The 19,870-nt window shown below is 36.0% G+C and overlaps 1 protein-coding gene across 1 annotated transcript; it reads right to left on the bottom strand.

Annotated features, from left to right (window-relative positions):
• Positions 1–6,183: 6,183 nt before the first annotated feature.
• Positions 6,184–17,875, bottom strand: LOC107566373 (intestinal-type alkaline phosphatase 1-like). The gene is made up of 8 exons (XM_016251811.1): positions 17,781–17,875; positions 17,575–17,691; positions 17,239–17,261; positions 15,979–16,048; positions 12,998–13,132; positions 9,798–9,989; positions 9,140–9,256; positions 6,184–6,449 (listed from the first exon to the last, which is right to left on the bottom strand). The coding sequence occupies exons 1-8, from the start codon at positions 17,857–17,859 to the stop codon at positions 6,184–6,186; spliced, it is 999 nt and encodes a 332-aa protein (XP_016107297.1). The 5' UTR covers positions 17,860–17,875.
• Between the last annotated feature and the right edge of the window lie 1,995 nt (positions 17,876–19,870).

Raw genomic sequence — 19,870 nt, 5'->3', positions numbered from 1 at the left:
TGCTGTCCAATGGTTATGCATTCACTTTGCAATTTCTAGTATTGTATTAGTTTTTAATATTTCTCATGGGCATTTAATAATTTTTGACATTCAGTCTGAGTTAAATCTCTTTTTTGGCTCATTTTATCTGAAGAAAACCTGCTTAATAAATATGCACACCTGAATATAAGACATTTTTCACTTCCAGCCTTCATGAACAATAATGTATAGATTATAAATGATTAAATACAAGATTAATAGAAGTTATTAAGACTGATGTCGTTTGGAATTGGCCAAATGTGCTTGGAAAGAATATCAGAATATCAACTTGCATAATTCTGCATGCACTGTATTTTTCCTCTTCTGCTGTCAAGGTAATGCAAGGAATGTTGTGATTGGTTGTCAAGGCAGCCAATCAGAATTTAGCAGCCTCTGTCTCTGATTAGCTGGAATTATGGCACATTGTAACGCTGGGTTGTGTTGAGCAAGCGAGCTGTTAGCATTAAGAGAGCACTGAGGGCATCAGGTGAGCAAGCTAGTGAAACGTTGCACGCGCTAAAGAGAAGGTCTGCACACATCCAAAAACTTATTTTAAATGCAAAATTGATTTTCGTGCGCTCTAAATACTTTCTTCTTTGCGAGACAAACATTTTCTCCACAAAATTCAGTTCGCACGCATACAAAACACACGTTCGCGTGCTCAAAATATGCTCTTTCGCACGCAGAATTGTGGCAGAGATGTAATCCCATACTCCCCTCGAACGCAGAGGAGCCAATGGCAGTCGAGTATCAGTTGCACGGGGAGTGGAGCTCGGACATCTTGGAGAAACATTGGAAGATCCGAAACTCGCATCGGTTTGATGGTGTTTATGCTACAAAAATGGAAAAACGGTGTGCCTGGGGTACTTGTAACACTGATTCCAGGTATCTTTTATTCCATTTCCTGAACCCGAACAAAACAGAGCAAAATGTCCATAAGCATTCAACTCTAATCCCAATGAAGACGAAAACGTCTGTCTCGTCTTCATACTCCCATTAAGTTACCATTTTCATCTGCTCAAGCAGAACGTTAATATCATCTTTTGCTTCAGCAAGGTATCTCTGGCTAAAACTAACTAATGTTGAAGTTAGTGAGTCAATGCTAACGTACAAACCTAAATAGCAGACTGTTCTCACGTCATGATGTTTTATTAACAAAGTTCGGGAGGAGCATGTTCAGATAATTAACCTAATTAACATGAGAGGAGCACAATCAGTAATCAACTCAATTAACAAGATAAGAGGTGTGTATACACAGCAGACGTACCTCTGTTCCATAATAGGGGCACTTTAAAATCTTTTATATATCCCTCCATGGCATATCCCACTTGAATGGTGGTCCTTCTGTGTCCAAAATTGTTCAAGAACATCGTGTGACAAGGTTTTCACACTGACAGCTGTCATTGTAAGACAGTGAGCAGCTCTGTTTGTTTGTCCGAGGGAGCAAGAGTAACTAAGGGGGGCGGGGCTTACCGATAGGTCAATTGGGCTACTTTAACACTGTTGCCCCGGTTTGTTTTTCATGTCCACAGGCTGAAGCGACCCCAATAACATGATATTTAGCCCCTGAAATGCGAATTTTACTGGGGAATCCCAAAAAACATGTATTTTACCCCCCGGAATGCAATTTTTAATGGGGGACCCCTTGAAAGGCGATTGGCTAGTTTTGAGTAGCAATTGGGGGGGTTTTGTTGTGAAAACCTGGCAACCCTGATTCTACTGTAATTTAACAACATGCTGAAAACTTTCAATTGACAAAAACACCATAAAACAGTTTTGGACATTGTGAGTTGAGAGTTACTTGGTCTAGGTTATACAGTAGTTCCATTGTACGCACTGTATCAACATCTTGTTTTCATTCACGTAAAAATATGGCGTCTTCTCTAAAAGTTGTGGCCATATTAGCGAAATTTCTTGGGTAAAAGGGTCCGCCGTCTACTGTAAATAGTGTGGCGATGTATGAAGCACAGCTTACACAGAAATAATTTTTGAACCAAGCTGTTTTCTGTTGGTGAATCCGTGTGCTCAACTAAACCCGATGTGATATCTCCATGAGGAAACTCCAGACTGGATATCGCCCGTGAAAGTTCGCCGAACAACGGTAAATGTTTGCATTTGTGCAGCAGCAGAACATAAAAATTAAGCTAAAAAGTCATAATTACTGGGATAGTACACCAAATATTGCAGGAGGCCACCTTGAACTATAAATGAATCCAAGAAGAATATTGTTGGGCGTGTAACTAATTGAATTTAGGAATTTTCCAATTTGAAAATATAATTAATTATTCGCATGCACGTTGTTTATTGCACTTTTTTTTTGCTATTCATAAGAGATCATATCAAAAGGTTTATGAATAGTAGAAACATTAACTAGCATTAGCTACGTTTTCCATTGCCTGAGAACAACTTTTGTTAACTTGATAGTTAATATCTAATATTTGAAGGATCAGTTACATATATATATATATACCTTAAGTGCAGCAGAATTTTTTTTGTAACCTTGGCCAGATCTGTGCCTTGCCACAATTCTGTCTCTGAGTTCTTCAGGCAGTTCCTTTGACCTCATGATTCTCATTTGCTCTGACATGCACTGTGAGCTGTAAGGTCTTATATAGACAGGTGTGTGGCTTTCCTAATCAAGTCCAATCAGTATAATCAAACACAGCTGGACTCAAATGAAGGTGTAGAACCATCTCAAGGATGATCAGAAGAAACGGACAGCACCTGAGTTAAATATATGAGTGTCACAGCAAAGGGTCTGAATACTTAGGACCATGTGATATTTCAGTTTTTCTTTTTTAATAAATCTGCAAAAATGTCAGCAATTCTGTGTTTTTCTGTCAATATGGGGTGCTGTGTGTACATTAATGAGGAAAAAAATTAACTTAAATAATTTAAGCAAATGGCTGCAATATAACAAAGAGTGAAAAATTTAAGGGGGTCTGAATACTTTCCGTACCCACTGTATATTGTCCCATACTTGGAATTTGTGCTCTGCACACACAGCAGTGATTAGTGAACAAACACACACACACCCCGTGAACACACACCCAGACCAGTGGGCAGCCAATGCTGCGTCACCCCGGGAGCAGTTGGGGTTCGGTGCCTTGCTCAAGGGTCTCACCTCACCTCATGGTTTTGAGGGTGGAAGAGAGTGCTGGATATTCACTCTCCCCTCCGACAATTCCTGCCAGACCTGAGACTCAAGTCCGACTCGCTATCCATTAGGCCACGACTGCCCCCAAATGACTGAGATGACTGATGAACTGATTAACCAGATAGGGTGAGGCCTCCTCAGATTGATGGTCCTTTGAGAATCCCTTACATCAGCTAAACTAACTGAGTGCTGTGTACAATGATCAGTAAATCATGGAGTATTAGGGATATTGTATGATGGTTCTTTACAAATGGCAGTGTTTGTAGAAAAGTGCCTTTTACCTCCATGTGTCTTGAAATAACAGAAACATCATGCGAACCATCCCTGCCTGAAATAAAGCCTATATTCATCAGATTCAGTTCAACTTAAATTTTCACGCCCGTTGGACTGTACTCCCTACGGATAAATAAACATTGTTTTCTTTAGGAATTGATACATTAAAAGTCTTCATATAAAATGATACATTTCATAATTTGATCCTATTTGATATCCTATCTGATTTTTTGTTTGACTTAGGAAGTGGCATGAAGTGGAGGAAAGATTTTCAGTATCAGGTACAAAAATAACTTCACTGGGACCATGTGATATTTCAGTTTTTCTTTTTTAATAAATCTGCAAAAATGTCAACAATTCTGTGTTTTTCTGTCAATATGGGGTGCTGTGTGTACATTAATGAGGAAAAAAAATTTACTTAAATGATTTTAGCAAATGGCTGCAATATAACAAAGAGTGAAAAATTTAAGGGGGTCTGAATACTTTCCGTACCCACTGTATATATATATATATAATATCCTATTTTATAAGTTGAAATTAAAACTTTTTAGAAAAAGTATGGAGGTCTTTCTTGAAAGTTTTTTTTAATAGAGTTTTAGAGGTCAAAGAAAAGCGCTTTTTGGTTTTACAGACTTTAACCTTTAGTTTAAAATCATATTTTGAATAATTAAAAATATTTTGAAAATTTTTTTTATTTTGATGTTTTGATTTTAATTTGGAAGGTTTAGTCATTTTATGTGCTTTTGTTAATTATATATTTTTTAAGATTTCTATTTGATTTTATTTCAGTATTAGCTTTAGTACTTTTAGTACTTCAACTTGTTTTTCATATAAAAGTTATATTTTAATTTATTTCAGCTTTATTTCAGTTAATAGATAACAGATTTTTAAAGTCTAGGCGGAAAAAAAAAAGCTTTTGGAAGGAAGTGAAGGAAGGATATTCAATCTCAGGTACAAAAATAGCTTTCTTGTACTTTGCAGTTTCAAAACTCATAAATATTATACATTTTCTTATTTATTTCTTTGTTTGTTTGTTTTTTTCTGACAGGTTTTTTTCAAAGGTGCCATGAAGTACAGGATGGATGAAGGCGAAAGGGGGTTTGAATCTTTCTTTGAAGGATTTCTTTGAATGTCTCACGTATGAACTTACGAGGCAGGCCATCTTTCAGAATGGTGTACAATGGACACACAAAAAAAGGTTTATAGTTTAATTACAGTTTTAAAAACATCACATTTCACAATACTTTTAGTGATTTCCATGATTTACTCATTTGAAACAATAGCACATTGATATGTTTCAAATTACTTATTCTCTTTTACCTGAAGATGTCACCAGTTAATCACACTGTTCCCAATGTCCACAATATATCATAATACTCAGCATTGTGAAGGTAAATATTATAAGCATACATTTAATCTACACAGAGGGTTATTTTATTACATACATTGCCATTTATTCAGTATTTTTAGGGTCACTAAAGAAATGTGAATACAATGTAAATGCAAGTACACCTAGGATTTGCCAGATTTTATTAATCAACATTCATGTCCTCACAGAGGATCTAAATTATATCTCAACCAACATTAATTGCAAACACAGATCCAGTGCAGAACTTATGCAACTTGCCCGTCAGTTGTCTAAATGTTGCAGCTGAATGCGAAAAACCTGCAAATGAATTGTGATTTAAATATACAGAAAAGCTGTTTAAAGTGCACCTCACCCCGCTTTAGTCACGTTACATAAGGGTGGTGAGTGAGGAGAGCAAGCTCAGCAGCAGCACCGCGAGGCTGAACTTAGTGCAAACGCCATAGTTTTCTAGCTGGCAGTCGGTGTAGGGCTCAATACAGGCAGCATAAGCCATGGCATGAGGAATGTAGCTTTGCTCTTGGACTCCGTGGAAGAGGTGAGCCATTGGGCCTTTGGCGAAAATAGCAACATCCTCAGAGCCATGAGTTTCTGAATCTAGAGGTACAGCAGCCTGCTGAAGATATTCATTACTGCCTGGAGAAAAACAAAAACACATATTAATCAAATACTTTATACAGTTATTTAGTAATTCACCATAAAATAAAAAACTTCATAAAATTAATATTAAAACTTGTACAGTATGAGGTTTAAAGAAAGTTCACTCCACACATTTTCTATATAAGGACTTTAAAATTAAATCAAAATTAAAAAAGCACCATATATTCTAAATGAAAAGACTTCAGCAGGCAATCTTATTCATGTTCAGATGCACTTTAAAACCTTCAGTGAGAGCTACGATGCTGTTATTTCAGTAAATAACTTTTCAGTACAAAAATACTCAAAATATGGGTTGCATTTATGTGTGGTATGGAAGAAAAAATAATGCCATCTGTCTTTGAAACAAAAAAAACGTTGAATAGCACTAACAGAAAAAATAATGCATTGCATTAACAGTGCTTGCATTTTAATGGCTTGTATTTCCAGGGCTTGCATTTTTAGGCCCTGAAATTGAACATAGTTGTTTATTTAAGTTGTGAATATTTTGATTCAAAATATTTCACACACATTTTCATAACTAAAAATTCAGCAATTCATATTCACCTTCCAGAATTCACTTTCAAAATATTCAATCTGTTTAAAAATACAATGTATTTTCTGAGATCTGAGGTCTTATCGCTCTATACTGTATGAGGGGAACCACAGTATTACAGCGCATGGAAACTAAGCAACCGAAAGCAATATATGTCTTCCTCACGCTTTAGTCACGTTACATAAGGGTGGTGAGTGAGGAGAGCAAGCTCAGCAGCAGCACCGCGAGGCTGAACTTAGTGCAAACGCCATAGTTTTCTAGCTGGCAGTCGGTGTAGGGCTCAATACAGGCAGCATAAGCCATAGCATGAGGAATGTAGCTTTGCTCTTGGACTCCGTGGAAGAGGTGAGCCATTGGGCCTTTGGCGAAAATAGCAACATCCTCAGAGCCATGAGTTTCTGAATCTAGAGGTACAGCAGCCTGCTGAAGATATTCATTACTGCCTGGAGAAAAACAAAAACACATATTAATCAATTACTTTATACAGTTATTTAGTAATTCACCATAAAATAAAAAACTTCATAAAATTAATATTAAAACCTGTACAGTATGAGGTTTAAAGAAAGTTCACTCCACACATTTTCTATTTAAGGACTTTAAAATTAAATCAAAATTAAAAAAGCACCATATATTCTAAATGAAAAGACTTCAGCAGGCAATCTTATTCATGTTCAGATGCACTTTAAAACCTTCAGTGAGAGCTACGATGCTGTTATTTCAGTAAATAACTTTTCAGTACAAAAATACTCAAAATATGGGTTGCATTTATGTGTGGTATGGAAGAAAAAATAATGCCATCTGTCTTTGAAACAAAAAAAACGTTGAATAGCACTAACAGAAAAAATAATGCATTGCATTAACAGTGCTTGCATTTTAATGGCTTGTATTTCCAGGGCTTGCATTTTTAGGCCCTGAAATTGAACATAGTTGTTTATTTAAGTTGTGAATATTTTGATTCAAAATATTTCACACACATTTTCATAACTAAAAATTCAGCAATTCATATTCACCTTCCAGAATTCACTTTCAAAATATTCAATCTGTTTAAAAATACAATGTATTTTCTGAGATCTGAGGTCTTATCGCTCTATACTGTATGAGGGGAACCACAGTATTACAGCGCATGGAAACTAAGCAACCGAAAGCAATATATGTCTTCCTCAAATGTAATGTTAGTTCTGTACTTCAGCATAGAGTAAAACAGCATTATAATCTCCTTTGTGGTCGAGAAAGCTGCTTACATGCAGGCTACGGGAAACAGAGAAGATGTTGAATTAAACATACACACAATCAGCTTTTCCACATGTTTATACTGGCCCCCGATAATCAAAACTTCTACTTAGCGCTTGCTCCATTTCTGCAGATCAGTTTTTGTGAATGAATGACTTGATCCACCTGTTGCTTTGGTCTTCATCAACAGCGGCTTCCGCCACCTGCTGGTGAGCGACTGACAGCAGCTGCAGATCGTGCATCGGTGCTCTACTGCTATTCCTGCAGCTCCCGGATGTGCAATGCTGAATTTTCTGCCGAATTTTCACCACTGAATTTGTGGAAGCGAATTTGGAAAGATTTTTTAAACAGATTGAATATTTTGGAAGTGAATTCTGGAAGGTGAATATGAATTTCTGAATTTTTAATTCTGAAAATGTGTGTGAAATATTTTGAATCAAAATACTCACAGCTTAAATAAACAACTATGTTAAATTTCAGGACCTAAAAATGCAAGCCCTGGAAATACAAGCCATTAAAATGCAAGCACTATTAATGCAGCTTGCTCCATTTCTGCAGATCAGTTTTTGTGAATGAATGACTTGATCCACCTGTTGCTTTGGTCTTCATCAACAGCGGCTTCCGCCACCTGCTGGTGAGCGACTGACAGCAGCTGCAGATCGTGCATCGGTGCTCTACTGCTATTCCTGCAGCTCCCGGATGTGCAATGCTGAATTTTCTGCCGAATTTTCACCACTGAATTTGTGGAAGCGAATTTGGAAAGATTTTTTAAACAGATTGAATATTTTGGAAGTGAATTCTGGAAGGTGAATATGAATTTCTGAATTTTTAATTCTGAAAATGTGTGTGAAATATTTTGAATCAAAATACTCACAGCTTAAATAAACAACTATGTTAAATTTCAGGACCTAAAAATGCAAGCCCTGGAAATACAAGCCATTAAAATGCAAGCACTATTAATGCAATGCATTATTTTTTGCATTACAACGTTTTTTTGTTTCAAAGACAGATGGCATTATTTCTCTTCCATAGTGTGGTGCCATATTATTTATTAATATTTTGAAATGGCTATTATTTTTATGTTTCCATTTGAATTTTTAACTTTAGTCATTATGTGCTTTTGTCAATTATATTAAGATTTTTTTAAATTTTAGTTTTAGTAATTTTAGTACTTAAACTTACTGCTTTTCATATAATATTTATATTTGACTTTATTTCAGTTAAAAGTTTTAGTTAACAATAACAACATTGAAAACGTTTTTGTCACTTTTGTAGCTTGACAACTGAAGTCTCCATTCACTTTCAATGCATGGATTACTATGGAAGAGTTCAGTTTGGAGATTATACATAATTTCTCCTTTTGTGTTCCATTGAAGAGAGAGACATAGAGTTTGATGAAAGAATTTGTATTATTTATTTATTTATCGGTGAATTATACCTTTAAAGCAGCACTATGTAATTTTTTCTGTGTTCAAAATTTGCAAAATGTATATAATGAGCGAGTACATCATGAATTCATCTTCCAAACCGCGTTTTTGTCTCATTCCGAATCACTCCGGTACACTTATAATAAGTACTTATTTTTGAACTATTGTAGCCTGGTCACCGCTGCGGAATAACACATACCTGCGTGAATCGCCATAGACATAAACTTAGAGAAGTAGCTCCGGTTAGAATGTTCTTCCGCGGGATGCGTGCAGTTCTGTTTATTAACCGCTAGAGTGTCAAAAGTTACATAGTGCTGCTTTAATGTAAAAGAAAAGAGTTTTGTTTAATTTTCTTGCAGTAACACGCATGACCACAAGATGGGGCGTCTGCATTGCCAAAACATTGAGCTTGTGTCATGCACTTAAAAATGCTCTTCTGCACCTGGGGGAATAACAATTAAACTCATAAAACTTACTTGAGTTGGTTGCATTCATGTCAGGACGGGTTCCATTCGCAATCTGGTATCCTGGACCGTTCCCGTAAAGTGCATTAGTAAAGCTCTTGCCATCCTCAGCTTTTGAATAAGAAACGCCTTAAGACAAAAAGGTAAATAAGTCATTCTTAATCCCATAATACCATCAAATTTTTTATTGCTGAGGGAAAAAAAAAAGTATTTCTACTGGGCAAATATTTTGGAGCTTAAACAGAAATAATGGCTCATTTAAATTTTATTTATTTATTTTTTGTCATAATTTACTCTCCATCATGTTGTTCCAAACCAGTATGGCTTTCTTTCTTCTGTAGAACACAAAAGAAGATAGTTTGAAGAATGTTTCAACCGTTTTTGCCCATTCAGTGAAAGTCAGTGGGATTCAAAACAACAAAACATTGCAGCCCATTGAGTTTCACTGGATTAATAAATAAATAATTTTTTAAAAATGTCTTCTTTTGTGTTCCACAAAAGAAAGTCTTACAAGCTTGAAATGCCAAAAAGTTGAGTAAATGATGACAGAACTTTTATTTTTTGGTAAACTATCCCTTCAAGCCATGTACAGTATATAATTTCAAAAGGTGTGGACATACAAGAAAGTTTGGTTTTCAGCAGCTCATGGATGAATTGTGTGTTTGCGCACCTAGCACAGGATTGCCCCTGTAAGAGTAGCCACCGAAGGAAAACACATGGGAGTGGTCAGCAGTGACCACGGACAAGGTGTCGAGTTCACTCGTCAGCTCAGCCGCCCGCGCAATGGCCCTGTCAAATTCCACAGCCTCCGTCAAAGCGTACTTGGCCTGCCCTGCGTGATGGCCGTGATCTATTCTCCCACGTACAGGAAAGAAAACACACAAATATAAGTATGCTCAACACATCTTATGGGCTACGCGATGGAAACATGATATCAACTTATCTTCCACAAAGAGGTAGAATCCTTTCGAGTTTTTGCGAAGAATCTTAATGGCTTTTTCCACCATCTCAGTCAACGATGGGTCCATTGAAGGATCGCGTTCCAGCTCGTACCTGGTGTCCTTTGGCTCAAAAAGCCCTGAGCGCAACAATAAAAACAAACCACACTGAGAATAACTGACTTCAAATGTGAAATATATGTATATTTTTTATTACCAGTTTACCAAGAAATGTGATTAAGTAACTATCGAAAATAACTTGTTTTTATGACATAGACCAGTGGTTTGCAAATTTTTTTCCAGGGGACCCCTATTTTAACGTTCTTTTTTTTTTTTACGACCCCCATTTAAAAAAAAAGTTGTTAAGTTTGGAATAAATGCAACAACAGTAGAAACATTAATTACATTACATTACATTAACAACAATGGCCAGATTTTACATGAACAAAAAATGTTTGTCGGGTGACTACAACATGACATGTTATCTACTAGCATGTACTAACAAAGTTTTAAAATGATACTTCACATTTCAGACTTAAAACCACTTTTAAGAATAGAGTTATGAGTCAAAATGATGAATGCTTATAAGCATTTTATCTGCTCTGTTAATGATTCTTAGATACAAATGGGTTTGATTTTTAGAGTGCACATTAGCTTTTCATCAACCTAACCGATTAAATTGTATAACAGTGCAAAAAATTTCGGTCTGATTTTTGCATTGGTTTGAACAAAAACACCAGACGGGCTGAATGAAGATGTATATCGACTGTCAGACAGCAGGTGGCGCTTATGGAACAGCAGAAATAGAGCTGTTTCCCGTAAACAAAACACAGCTGCGCTTATAAACAGAAATGTTTCTGAAGACAGATGGTTCAATTCAGAGGTACATTCATATTTTAATTCATATATTTCCCTCTGTAAAACCTTTCACTGCCTTCCGCCATGTTTTCACACAAAACGAAACCAATGCTGCATGCTGTGCCTGCGTGAGACTGTAACTAAATTTGCTTCACGCTGGACACTCTTTCTTTTGAGAGACATTGGGCCTCATTTACGAAACTAACGTATGACAGAAAATTGGGCGTACGGTCGTTTCAACACAAAACGTGGAATTTATCAATATAAATGTGAGCGGTGGCTACAATCAAATCTCACGTCTGGTCTCAGCTCGTGTACGCAAGTTTCTGAGTTACCTGAACTTGCGCGCAGCATAAATACGGTGGAGAATTCTAGAATGACTGCATTTTGTTCATTTAGGTTATTTTCCTGACCGTCAAACGAAGCTCATTAGTCGATCGTTAACCAGTAAGATTAGAATGTCTTTTTTTTATATATATATATATAGAGAGGACTTTAGCTTTATATGCGCGAACAGCAGCGTATACAAGACCATGAGGATGCAATAGTCGCATCATGCACCTGCAGTGCTTCTGTGAAAGGAGGAAAACATAAATTAAGTCTATAAAAGGACATGCTGTGCCTGCGTGAGACTGTAACTAAATTTGCTTCACGCTGGACACTCTTTCTTTTGAGAGACATTGGGCCTCATTTACGAAACTAACGTATGACAGAAAATTGGGCGTACGGTCGTTTCAACACAAAACGTGGAATTTATCAATATAAATGTGAGCGGTGGCTACAATCAAATCTCACGTCTGGTCTCAGCTCGTGTACGCAAGTTTCTGAGTTACCTGAACTTGCGCGCAGCATAAATACGGTGGAGAATTCTAGAATGACTGCATTTTGTTCATTTAGGTTATTTTCCTGACCGTCAAACGAAGCTCATTAGTCGATCGTTAACCAGTAAGATTAGAATGTCTTTTTTTAATATATATATATAGAGGACTTTAGCTTTATATGCGCGAACAGCAGCGTATACAAGACCATGAGGATGCAATAGTCGCATCATGCACCTGCAGTGCTTCTGTGAAAGGAGGAAAACATAAATTAAGTCTATAAAAGGAATAAAATAAATAGGATCACACAAAATATATAACAGGCTGTAATATAATTAATAGATTAACAAAATGGAAAAAAACTGTGCAACAAGTATAGGCAACACTAGTTTTTGTGACACTCTTAATGCATTTTATTTATTTTATTTATATGTTTATGTGATTAAATCCATCTGATCGCACACACAAACAACATTAGTTCTAGCGTTGCCTGACATTTCAGCCATTCATCGACCGTCAAACGAAGCTCATTAGTCGATCGTTAACCAGTAAGATTAGAATGTCTTTTTTTAATATATATATATAGAGGACTTTAGCTTTATATGCGCGAACAGCAGCGTATACAAGACCATGAGGATGCAATAGTCGCATCATGCACCTGCAGTGCTTCTGTGAAAGGAGGAAAACATAAATTAAGTCTATAAAAGGAATAAAATAAATAGGATCACACAAAATATATAACAGGCTGTAATATAATTAACAGATTAACAAAATGGAAAAAAACTGTGCAACAAGTATAGGCAACACTAGTTTTTGTGACACTCTTAATGCATTTTATTTATTTTCTTTATATGTTTATGTGATTAAATCCATCTGATCGCACACACAAACAACATTAGTTCTAGCGTTGCCTGACATTTCAGCCATTCATCATCAAACTAAAATGCAGACAACCAAACATAAAAGTTGCACTGTTTATTTTAAAAGGTCCGCTGTAAAATCAGCGTGCAGCGCACAAACAAACATTTTTGCGCATGTGAAGGATTTTACACGGATATTAGAACATGAGTGAAGTATAAAGCCATGTTTAGGCTACATAATGAATAATAGTTATGCAAACAAATGTTACAAATATGGCAAAAATGGAACGTGATGGCCGTGATCTATTCTCCCACGTACAGGAAAGAAAACACACAAATATAAGTATGCTCAACACATCTTATGGGCTACGCGATGGAAACATGATATCAACTTATCTTCCACAAAGAGGTAGAATCCTTTCGAGTTTTTGCGAAGAATCTTAATGGCTTTTTCCACCATCTCAGTCAACGATGGGTCCATTGAAGGATCGCGTTCCAGCTCGTACCTGGTGTCCTTTGGCTCAAAAAGCCCTGAGCGCAACAATAAAAACAAACCACACTGAGAATAACTGACTTCAAATGTGAAATATATGTATATTTTTTATTACCAGTTTACCAAGAAATGTGATTAAGTAACTATCGAAAATAACTTGTTTTTATGACATAGACCAGTGGTTTGCAAATTTTTTTCCAGGGGACCCCTATTTTAACGTTCTTTTTTTTTTTTACGACCCCCATTTAAAAAAAAAGTTGTTAAGTTTGGAATAAATGCAACAACAGTAGAAACATTAATTACATTACATTACATTAACAACAATGGCCAGATTTTACATGAACAAAAAATGTTTGTCGGGTGACTACAACATGACATGTTATCTACTAGCATGTACTAACAAAGTTTTAAAATGATACTTCACATTTCAGACTTAAAACCACTTTTAAGAATAGAGTTATGAGTCAAAATGATGAATGCTTATAAGCATTTTATCTGCTCTGTTAATGATTCTTAGATACAAATGGGTTTGATTTTTAGAGTGCACATTAGCTTTTCATCAACCTAACCGATTAAATTGTATAACAGTGCAAAAAATTTCGGTCTGATTTTTGCATTGGTTTGAACAAAAACACCAGACGGGCTGAATGAAGATGTATATCGACTGTCAGACAGCAGGTGGCGCTTATGGAACAGCAGAAATAGAGCTGTTTCCCGTAAACAAAACACAGCTGCGCTTATAAACAGAAATGTTTCTGAAGACAGATGGTTCAATTCAGAGGTACATTCATATTTTAATTCATATATTTCCCTCTGTAAAACCTTTCACTGCCTTCCGCCATGTTTTCACACAAAACGAAACCAATGCTGCATGCTGTGCCTGCGTGAGACTGTAACTAAATTTGCTTCACGCTGGACACTCTTTCTTTTGAGAGACATTGGGCCTCATTTACGAAACTAACGTATGACAGAAAATTGGGCGTACGGTCGTTTCAACACAAAACGTGGAATTTATCAATATAAATGTGAGCGGTGGCTACAATCAAATCTCACGTCTGGTCTCAGCTCGTGTACGCAAGTTTCTGAGTTACCTGAACTTGCGCGCAGCATAAATACGTTGGAGAATTCTAGAATGACTGCATTTTGTTCATTTAGGTTATTTTCCTGACCGTCAAACGAAGCTCATTAGTCGATCGTTAACCAGTAAGATTAGAATGTCTTTTTTTAATATATATATATAGAGGACTTTAGCTTTATATGCGCGAACAGCAGCGTATACAAGACCATGAGGATGCAATAGTCGCATCATGCACCTGCAGTGCTTCTGTGAAAGGAGGAAAACATAAATTAAGTCTATAAAAGGAATAAAATAAATAGGATCACACAAAATATATAACAGGCTGTAATATAATTAATAGATTAACAAAATGGAAAAAAACTGTGCAACAAGTATAGGCAACACTAGTTTTTGTGACACTCTTAATGCATTTTATTTATTTTATTTATATGTTTATGTGATTAAATCCATCTGATCGCACACACAAACAACATTAGTTCTAGCGTTGCCTGACATTTCAGCCATTCATCATCAAACTAAAATGCAGACAACCAAACATAAAAGTTGCACTGTTTATTTTAAAAGGTCCGCTGTAAAATCAGCGTGCAGCGCACAAACAAACATTTTTGCGCATGTGAAGGATTTTACACGGATATTAGAACATGAGTGAAGTATAAAGCCATGTTTAGGCTACATAATGAATAATAGTTATGCAAACAAATGTTACAAATATGGCAAAAATGGAAACATTTGGATTCTTGTGATGTGAGACAGGCTCGTGATCCCAATGCCATTTCAGTTTTGATTAGCATATGTATGCTGTTTGTGTTTTATTTTATAGTTTAATATATAATTTTATAACTACTTATTTTTCATTCTCGTTCTGTTCTGAATGCCATTCAATTTAAAATATTTGATTATTCGAGATTACTTCCTCTTTTTGGCCGGGTTTCGTTTCTCCGTGTCGTAAACTCTAGGGGCGAGGCTTCTAAACTGGGGTGTTTTTAAGGGCGTGATATTCAAATGACGATTGTTTTCTGCCGCCAAATTTATCAACGTGCGATCATTCGTACGATGAGATTGGCGGCATATGAATGTTTCATGAATCACACGTGAACTCTGTCGTAAGTTGATATCTGCGCTCGTTTTAGATTGATAAATGAGGCCCATTAACTTTATACACGGTGCACTTTCAGATTTCTAATTTTGCAGGATGTTTTCATTCACTTTGAGCTGTGTTACACACTGCATGAACGGTCATTTTCAAAAATCCATAATAGGGGCACTTTAAAGTAGAAATGGTATTTTCTTATAAAATGTACCCAAGCAATCTTTGAAAAAGATTCATTAAAATAAACTAAAGCAACTAAAACAATCTAAAAAAACGAATAGAACTGCTATTTTATTTCACCTCTCTCAACAACTGTTTTTTTTTCCTTTAAAGAAACAGGATTCCCAGAGTCGTGAAAAACCTATATGAGGTAGCCTCATTTTAAAAGGTGTGGAAGAGTCATGTAAATTAATAAAACAGTAAAATTATATTGCCATTTTTTATGATAAATTAAAAATTTTCTACCCAAACTCTAAAATATTTGATTGGGTAGACATTAAAAAAAAATCCTTATCCTTAATTCTTTTCCAGTAAATACATTTAATAAGGATTAAAAGCTACTGGAAAAGTAATGGAGCCTTTGAATGTTGTTGTGGACAATTGGGGGGCTTTGGAGTCAAAAAGGTTGGGAACCGGTGACAGAAATTTTATACTGTAGGATGTAGATCAACATAACAGGTGGATGTTTTCCCTCCAAATGGAGGAGGCGGCCTTACCCATCAAGTAATCAGTATTGTCCTCTTTGACGGCATCAAAATCTTTTTTATTCCACACATATTTGGTATTCTAAAGAAGAAAAAAAAGTGGTTGTTTGTTGTTAGGTGTAGTTCGTCCAAAATATACTCATCCTCATGTTGTCCTAAAGACTTTCTTTCTTCCATAGAGCACAAATGGAGTTAGCCAATATGTGAACCAACCAAATCTGCCATTGGAATGAATGGGAATGGGAAAGGATGGCACGAGTCAAGCATTACAGACCGTGTAAAATGTCACGACTGTCATGACAGGTTGATTCTTGTGACAAACTGAATATGGACATGCATGGATGAGATTCGCAAACATATGCACAAATATTGACTTGAATTTCTACTAAAAATTCCTCATTCCAATGTATGCTAGCCACTTTGACGCCCTAGGCGAAATCCCTATTGTATCTGTAATATCATTGTGTTGCCACTAGATGCCTGTATAGCCCTATGTAACAATCCCTAGTGGCTAAGACATTGCACATAATTTACACATAAATCACACATAAGTTAATTTTATTACATTTTGATTTGGATACTATATAATATACTACTACATATTGTTTAGATATTATCAATGGCTACTTTTTTAACTTTATCTGTTTTTTGTTCAATTTTTTTGTTGTTGTTTCTTGATTTAAAGTGTCAGTTATTGCATTATTATTTTCAGCATTTCGGCACCTCCGTAAGGATGCATTTAACTCGACAAAGTGATCTAATAAAGGATGTATTGATTTTATTTACTGTACCAATATTTTAAATTGGCCTTTGAACTTAGCTTTATTGCATGGCAAAAAAAAGTGTTACCTTGCCAAAGCACTGACAGAGCCCACTGATCTAATTGCGTTGTTGAGCGCTCTAAATGCAAACTTTGCGTGCAACAATCAGGCAGCAATTGACAGCACTCTGATCTAGTGGCATACAAGCATCGTCAGATTGACAGTACTCTAGCCCAATAATGTTGGGGGATCCAGTGGGGGCAGCAGTCATATTTCAGGGTGACCATGCCACTCTTTATCACAACCCTGCTAAAAGTGCCAGTACGTGCGCTTATTGGCGCCCCTTCAGCTGGTGGCGCCCTAGGTGACCGCCTAGCTCGCCTATGCCTAGAAACGGCCCTGATTCCAGGAGATAAACTATGAAAACACTGACAGCCAATCAGAATCCACCTGACTTTAAAGAGCTTGAGCATTTAAAGTCGCAGGCGACATAATTGCAGCATGCACAAACATTATTGTCTGTGAGTGTGGAATCTGTGGATTATCATTATATTTATCTTTATAGTTATCATTCTTGATGTAAATGGACCTTTACATTGCAGAACTGCAACCCAAAATTCAGACACTGTCATAAGTTCATCAGTTTTATTTATTTAAGATTTATTGTAATGGCAAATACATTTTGACAAAATCTAGAAATGTCTAGAAAGCTAATTTGTGGCTAAAATTGTGCAATACATACTAGATTATTAAACAGAACAATGCAAAAACAAGAAATTCTAGAAAATTCTATTTAGAATTTCTAAATAGAATAGGTTCTATTCTAAATAGGTTCTATTTAACTCACCATCTCCGAGGAAGAGAATGAGATTTTTAGCACGGTGCAGGTTGGGCTTCATGGAGAGCGATGTATGAAGAGCCTCTTTACCCTTAACATACCAAAGGTTTGGGTGCTGCTCTTCCTCTTCAAATTGATTCCAGAAAAGAAACATTGTTTCATTCTATTTGTTTGGAGAGAAAAAGAATCATTTCGATCTGTGGAATAGCACTTACCAGGAATAACGGAGAAACATTTATCAAATCCTGCTAAAACAAATATTCCAATAATCAGAAAGGTCTGTTGTGTGGCCATGGTTTGAGCGACTGCTGCAGCACTGACAGCTCTGTAAAACTATTTGATGCTCTCCTGTTTATAGTCTTCTTTCAGACCAAAGGTCATTTGTAGTTTTTATACCCTCTTTTGAAACATGAACTTTTGATCACGTACTGATCATTCGTGACCATATGATGTGATATGGATATATAATTATATGAATATTGATGTGAATGAATTACTGTACTGTTCTGTGACTTTTCCTAACCTGTGCTGTTCTTTAGTGAATTGTGCTTTTCTGCGCTAAACTGCTCTTTTTTATATTCATTACTGAACTGTTCCGTACTGAACTGTTGTTTACTTAAATATACCGTTAGTAACTAAGCGCATTGTATTACTGGTCTAAACTGTTCTGTGCCATCCTATTTACTGAATTTCTCTGTTTTGCACTCTTCTGTTCTGTTCTGAACTGTTCTGGAATTAACTGATCTGCACTAAAGTGAATGATTACGTTCAGTACTATACTGATCTAAACTGTTCTGCGCTTACTCTGTTCTTTACTGAACTGTTCTGTTTAGGAATTATCTTATCTGCACTGAACAGAATTATTAAACTCTGTCTGTGCTTTTCTCTTCCGAACAGTTGTTTACTGAATTGTTCTGTTCTGTTATTTACTGAACTGCAGCAAGTCCACTATTCTGTTCTTCACTGAACTGTTCTATTCGGTTCTGAACTGTTCTCGAATTAATTTATATGCACTGAACTGAACGATTAAACTCTACTGATTTTAAACCATTCTTTGCCTACCTCTTTTGAACTGCTCTGCACCATGCTGTTCTTTTCTGGATTGTTTTGTTCTGTGCTGAACTGCACCTCGCTGATCCTTACTGAATTGTCCTGAGTGGTACTGTTCTTCAGTGAATTGCACTGTTCTGCGCTGAACTTCTCTGCACTACACTGTTCTTTACCGAACTGTTTAGTACTGTTCCATTTTTTTTACTGAACTGAATTGTTCTTTACAGTAATATACAGTACAATACTCTTCTGGTCTAAAGAGTCCTATGCTTTTTCCTGTTCTTTACTGAACTTTTCTATTCTGTACTTTTCTGAACTCTTCTGTAGTGAACTGATCTTCACCAAACTGAATGAATAAATTCTACCGATTTAAACTTATTTTTACTGAACTGTTCTATTCTCTTCTTTCATGAATTGTTTGTTCTCTGCTGAACTGCACTTCACTGTTCTGTTCTTTACTTAATTGTACTGTTCCTCAGTGAACTGTGCTGTTCTGCATTGTACTATACTGTATTACTATAGCATGCTCCTTAACTGATTTTTTTTACTAAACTGTTCTTTTCTTCAGTATACAGTTCTTTACGGAACTGAATGAGTTGAACCATACGGAGTTAAACTGTTCTGTTGTTTAAACTGTTATACTATTCTTTACTGAATTGTTCTTTCTACACTGAACTATTCTAATCTGTTCTGTCCTGAACTGTTCATGTAATTGAATGATTCATTTGAGTACTAGTCTAAGCTGTTCTTGTTCTGCTCTTAAACTGTTCTGTTCTCTTCTGAACTGTTGATAATTAACTAAATTATTAAACTCTACAAATTTAAATCATCCTGTGCTTTTCTGTGCTGAACTGTTCTGTTCCTCGCTGAATTGTTCTGAAATGTACCATTACAACTGTTACTGTAAACTGCAATGAACTTCTTGCTTTTCTTTACTGTGTTTTATACTGATCTGTTTTTTTAGTACAATATACATTTCTTAACTGAATACTGCTCTTCTGAATGGAACTATACTAGTCTAAACTAAACTCTTTTTTCAACTGCTCTGTACTCTCCAGTTTTTTTACTGAATTGTTCTGTTTTGCACTGAACTGTTCTGTTCTGAACTGTTCTGGAATTAATTGATCTGCACTGAACTAAATTGTTATCAAAACCATCCGTGCTTCTGTTCTGAACTGTTCTTTACTGAATTGTCCTGTTCTTTGCTAAAATGAACTGTACTATACTGCACTTTTCTATTATTTTACACTGTTCT

Source organism: Sinocyclocheilus grahami, unplaced genomic scaffold (assembly GCF_001515645.1).
Source record: "Sinocyclocheilus grahami isolate Dianchi unplaced genomic scaffold, SAMN03320097.WGS_v1.1 scaffold1071.1, whole genome shotgun sequence".
In the NCBI taxonomy this organism is placed as follows: domain Eukaryota; kingdom Metazoa; phylum Chordata; class Actinopteri; order Cypriniformes; family Cyprinidae; genus Sinocyclocheilus; species Sinocyclocheilus grahami.
The sequence above is the reverse complement of the archived record's forward strand: the minus strand, read 5'-3'. Positions and strand labels throughout refer to the sequence as shown.